Source organism: Bidens hawaiensis, unplaced genomic scaffold, assembly GCF_021521415.1.
Source record: "Bidens hawaiensis isolate Kalapana, Puna unplaced genomic scaffold, B.hawaiensis_p1.1 tig00008152_1, whole genome shotgun sequence".
Lineage (NCBI taxonomy): Eukaryota > Viridiplantae > Streptophyta > Magnoliopsida > Asterales > Asteraceae > Bidens > Bidens hawaiensis.
The window spans coordinates 283,738-290,035 of NW_027491581.1; the positions used below are offsets into that span (position 1 = coordinate 283,738).

A 6,298-nucleotide genomic window follows, 5' to 3' on the forward strand; every position below is an offset into this window, starting at 1 on the left:
GTGATATAGGAAAATGATTCTTAATAGTAACAAAATAAAAAACCGCCATAATGATCCTCGTTCTCTTTCTCAGTTCAATTTGTTTGTCTTATAATCCTAGATCCAGAACTAGTATGTATATAAACTATCAGTTTACGAGAAAATGTGTTTAGAGAAGCAACAGGTGCTTATCCTTTTTTCTTTCAATACGTTTCTAGCCCCTGAGAGGCTATGTAGTTTATTAATAGGGTTCTATGGGTCGTGTGTGGTATATTTCCATCTCTAAGACCCAAAACAATTTTTTTAGTATGATGGTGTTGCCATTTAAAATGGGTTGTGGATTGTAATCATTTGAACATGAAATTAAATAATGTAAAAAGGCAAAAAAAAAAAAGAAGAAAAAAATTCAATAACAAATAAAGAAAAAAATTCATGCTCAGAACTTGGCTTAAATGTTACTAACAAACAGTGTGATAAGAGAAAATGGTGTAATGTTATTATACCATATATATGTAAAGATTTGAATCAGATTACGAGAATCCGGTCACCTCCTGAGTTCAGAAATTAAAACCTCTGTGATTCCATAATTTCATCTGCACCTAAAACCCCCATTTCAGAATTTCTGCAAATTGTTTCAGTTTTCAATAGATTTGAACCTTCGTTCTTAGTTCTGCAACAAACCATGAATTCACACTCAAACAGAGCTATGGTGAAAGCTGATTTAATAAGCAGATTGCATGACGCACTGCTTATTCAAATCCTGTCACTTCTTCCATTACCAGATGCACAACGAACACGAATTCTGTCAAAAAGGTGGAAGAACCTGTGGGCACTTCTCCCCGTTCTTCATCTAGTGATGCCCTTTTGCTGGACGGCAGAAGAAATCAACAGGTTTCATGACTTGGTCGATCAAGCCCTTGATCTTCGTGGCAATATGCCGATCCAAAGGTTTTATCTCTACTGTTCTAAGAACTGTAGTTATGACCGTGTTAGTGGTTGGCTTCGTAAAGTTGTCCAGTGTAAGGTTCAAGAGCTTGAGCTCAGGTTTCCTGCGGACAGATTTACGGTTAGACTTTGCTGGGATTTGTTTCAGACTTGCACTACTCTAGTCAGTTTAACTTTGTGTGGCGAATTTGTGCTAAATGTGCCTCATGAAGCCGAGATGTTGTTTCCATGTTTAAAGACGGTCAATCTAATATCTATTGTTTATTGTTGCAATAAAAGTTTTATGAATCTGATTTGCGGGTGTCCGGTTTTGGAAGAGTTGTTTGTGGAGAGACAATTGTTAAACGGTCTGTTTGATAACATGGATACATTTGAGGTCATATCTACATCTCTGAAGACATTAAGGATATCATTTGCATTGCGTGTTAATGAGAATCTTAGGGTTGCTATCAATGCCCCTAATCTGGAATACCTTAGAGTATTGGACTTTATGTCATCAAACTACTCTTTAACCAAGCGGTTGGCGCTTACTGAAGCTCACATTAACGTAGAACAATCTTATCCTGGTCCTCAAACCGTGAGGTGCCTCACGTCTGTCAAAATCCTGACACTAAATCATAGGACTTTAATGGTATGTTTATTCATTTATATTCAAAGTTTGATCCAATTAAGATATTTAGTTGGTTATTCAAACTGTTAACCGTAATGGCTGATTAAATCGCTCATTTAAGTTTCCTTGAAATAAAACATGCAATTGTTAGTTTCAAGGGGGTGATGAGCGCTTGAGTCTCTTGCTAGACTGGTTTTTCGCCGTCAACCCCCTTGAAGGCGACCTTTCCAACGCAAGTTGTGTTTTCATAGGGTATTACTATAACGCTTTCTCACAGTTACAAAAAAAAGGAAACAGTCAAATAAACTTTTGATGCAAGCAAGAACTAATACTGAAATAATTAAGAAAAAAAGATAGAAACTTTGGATTCAGATGCTGATGCTTACTGTTTCGTTTTTGCAGTCTCTATCCCAATTTTATGGTGTTTACATCCCCACATTCCTTAAAGTGGCTAAGTTTGTGATTGAAATTAAAGCTAGTTTAGGCTGGAGAGTGCTTCTGGTCCTCTTAAATAAAATGCCTAATCTTGAGCATATTACCTTTTCAGATGTAAGTTTACGTGTCCCAAATACTCCCTAAGTTAAAAAGCTAACTCATTGACTTATGAATATATGTTCTGTTCACTATGATCTTTACATTGGAGGTGCTAATTTCATCTCATTTACTAATTAATGGGCCGGTCCGGGTTATGTATTATCAAATAATGAGTTTATAGGGTAAGATAAAGAAAAGTATATAGAAAGGGAACGGGTTAATTAACAGTTTGCAAGTAAACTTTTAATGCATAAAAGATAATAATCTCCTAAATCATATTCTGATTCTGGACCTTTGGTTGCGCTCTTCTAGACATATATTAACTTTTGGTGCGCTCTTCTGGACCTTGTTCTTCCTCATTTTCTGCAACATTCTTAAGCATCTAGCCCCTTCAGTAATTGACGCTTGTTTAGCATTGCCATGTTACTATAAAGCCATGGATTTGACATTTCCGGTCTGTATACTTATGAGCTTTACTTTTTTCTTTGGCATTCTTATTTGATTTTCTTTTATTGGCAAACTAGCATACTCCTATAAACCACCTATACCTACATTTTGCATAATTTGAACCCTTCACCTCCAACTGGGTCTAAATGGATCGAGGGTACACACCTTACCACCACATCATGTCTCTTAAGAGCATCATTCTAATTTGATGCCAAAACATTTCACAATCAATAGTTCAAATCATATACATACTCCTTGTAGATTTAGAAAAACATATAGGTAATCACATATATGAAATCCCAAGTTTTCCTGGGAATTAAGCATAAATCCAACTCGTAGCTGAGTAACGTATTGATCAAGTTGGGGTAGCTCGTGTATTCACTGTGTTAGTCTATGTTTCTCGTTTTGTGCATAAATGCTTGTCAAGGTTTCAATAATTTCTTGTAAGAATCCATCTTGGTACTAAGGATAGGTAATAGGTTGATAAATGATAATTCACAACGGAAGAGATTCAAACACAACTTTTGAACTAAGTTATAAACCTTCATTTAGTATTGATTAACAAAATTTTATAATATACTTTTGGGTGGAACATCATTGTAATTTGTAAATGTTAATTCATTTGGTTGTATACCATTTTGTTAATACTATAATATGAAAAAAGTTAGGACCTAAATTCCGCATTTTAAACATTGAGTTTGAAAAGTTGGATGCTGCAAGTTCGTATCACATACTTTAAAAGTTTTCGAGTGATCAGAAACTGATTCAATAATCATCCTACTCGTTCTTTGTCGTATCTAATTATTATCTCTCGCATTTGAGAACCTCTCTTTCATGGATCGAAATATCTAATGCTATTGCCTTTGTTTACATGTACTTAGACGGGTTAATCCTATAAAAAGTTAGAAAAGAGACAATGAAAAGATAGTCAATGAGGAGGAAAGCTACTTGCAATTTGTGACAATGGTATGAAGATATAAAGCATCAATAATGTTGATTTGCATAATAATTAAAAGTACAAAGTTATGAAAGGGAAATCCTTGTTTAATGCACAATGACTCTAATTGTATATATGGCGACCCTTGTTCTTCATTCTTCATTTTCTGGAGGATAACCCATCATGTTACATCAAATAAAAAACCCTTTTTATTTAAAGGTTAATTAACTACAAGTTAAAATTCGTTCGTATTCATTTGTGTCTGTTTACGTTAATGAACTCTTCGTTTAGATCATTTTTTTACGAACGCACGCGAAGGAATGCAAACATGTTCGTTTATTAACGAACGTACTGCACATATAGTGTTTGTGATTTTGTACATGCGTAAATATGAAAATAAGTTGCGTAATTATTTTTATGGTCAATTTTGTACATTCATAATTTCCATAAAATGTGGACGGTTATATAGTTTTATGCGTAAATATGGCGCGGGCGAAGTTGCTGTAACACTTTTCTAATCATACTTCAAAATCAAAATATTCATTAAGATTTCTCAAATGTACGAAGAAGAATATATTTTTTATACAACTTGATACTCGCATACCCTTGGGTTTAACCAGATAACCAAGTACTGAAATGAGGTATATAAGATAATGTTTGGATTTAATAAGAGCACTCACATCTCGTTCTTCGTCTCTATGAATATATTTCACCGAAAAGCATTATTTTTCTCTAAATTTTATTTGTAATATAAAAACATCTCACGTCGATCATTCTTTTTATTATCTATATCTTACTCATAAACACTTATTTTATTATTTTCGTCTTAAATCCTATGCATTCATATAATTTTATAGGATTATTAATATTTACCATTATATTGAGGGGGTGTTTGGGATTCCTTATTTTTACATCCTTATAACTTGTAAAGAGAGTCATTAATTACAAATGTGTAACTTTTCAACATTTTCTCTCGCATAATAAGAAAATTCAATTTTTTTTTAACTTATCATAAGTTATAAAAAGATAAAAATAAGATCTTCCAAACACCCCTTGATAGTTACTATTACTATATGTTTCAGAGTTAAAAAAAAAAGTTGAGCATAATAAATAGGAAAATTGGATTTTGATAATTCAAACTATCAACTATTGGCTAATAATAATCCCAACTAACAATGTAACCAGTGACAATGCAAACTCTCAACTTTGTTACCGATAACAATATATCCTACGTTAACGAATAGTTAACTTTGTTTATTTTTAATTACAAAAGGAGTCCATTTGGTTTACAGAGATTACAAATTTGATAAAAAAAAACCTTTTAACCTTTAATGAGTAATCCTTCTATATTTTTGGTGATCACAATCACCGGCCACCACCGCCACCCACCACCACCGTGCACCACCATCCTACCTGAACCACAGTGCAACACCAACTTCGTTTTATTTCATTTACTCGAACCACCGTGCACCACTCCCAACCAATGTAATCAACCACCGATGAAACAATTTTTGGGTGAGGGAGGTGATTTTCAAATTTGTGAAACACAAATCCAGATGAAGCTGACGAGCCGTAAACGTTGTTTTATAACACGTAAACGGAATTGTGAATTCATCATGGGGAAGGAATTGAAGCAATCATTCGAGGCGGCGAAGAAAGAAAGCGGAGAACGTGGCCGCGGTTACGCGAAATCGTTGCAAGAGTAAGAACAGTGCGTATTGATTTGTTTTTTCTGGTTACATGATGATTATTTTTTGTAATTTGTTTTGTTAATAACAATTGTTACATATCTGAATTTGTGTGATTGTGTTGTGATATTAGGGGTGGATGATGATTACGTCATCATTTGGGATGGCGCACATTGGTTCAGACAAGAAAGAAAGAAAGAAAATGAAGATGGTTCATGGTGGTGTAGGTGGTATGGTGGTGACCGGTAATGGTGTTGGCCGGTGATGGTTGGGTCGGACGACTGGTGGTTATGGTCGCCGGAAACAAACAAGGATTGAGTACTCGTTTAAATGTCAAAGGTTTTTTTTTATCAAATTTGTAATCTCTCTAAACCACATGGACTCCTTTTGTAATTAAAATAAATGGAGTTAACAATCCGTTAGTGTGGAATTGTTATTGGTAACAAAGTTAAAAGTTGGGATTATCACCGGTTACATTGTTAGTTAGAATTATTATTGGCCAATAGTTGATAGTTTAGATTATTAAAATCCAATTTTCCTAATAATAAATATCGTTTATAATAGTGAGTGCTTATGGATTTTTTTGCATTTAATAAGTCTTTTCTAATGACCAAATTATTTCAATCTAAAGTAATAAGAACTCTATAAAACACTAAAAAAAACATGCATAGTCATATGTCACATCATAAAAACTTTGTTTTACAAGAGTACCAAAAACTCACCCAATAAAATGTCTTAAAAACACGAAAAAAAAAAATATCATATCATCACCCAAAACCCCCCATCTAACCCCCCCCCCCCCCCCCCTGCATAAGGATCCACCTCCATCTCATTTTTTTTAATTGTTACCCAAGAACTTTTAAAAATGAACCTAAAAATCTTGTCCACGATAAGTAAAAACCGATAACGTGTTAAAACACCAAAAAAACAACCCTCAAAATGTGTATGCTCTAACATACTATTTTACACCTTAACTTAAAAAATCCATAAACACTTATAAAAAACCAATTTTATAAGTTATAACCTAAACTGATTAGCCTCTAAATTATAAATTATAATATAATGATAACAAAAATTAGATTCCAAAGTTGATTATTACACTTGAAATAATAAATAACTACTTCTGTTCAAAATAAAATTAATAACTTACTACTTTGA

General features: G+C 33.5%; 1 protein-coding gene across 1 annotated transcript; it reads left to right on the plus strand.

Moving 5' to 3' along the window:
- Positions 1-317: 317 nt before the first annotated feature.
- Positions 318-5,405, plus strand: LOC143637233 (F-box protein At4g22280-like). Its single transcript, XM_077104680.1, has 3 exons — positions 318-1,555; positions 1,937-2,083; positions 5,274-5,405. Exons 1-3 carry the CDS (start codon positions 662-664, stop codon positions 5,403-5,405), a joined length of 1,173 nt encoding a protein of 390 aa, XP_076960795.1. The 5' UTR covers positions 318-661.
- Positions 5,406-6,298: the final 893 nt, after the last annotated feature.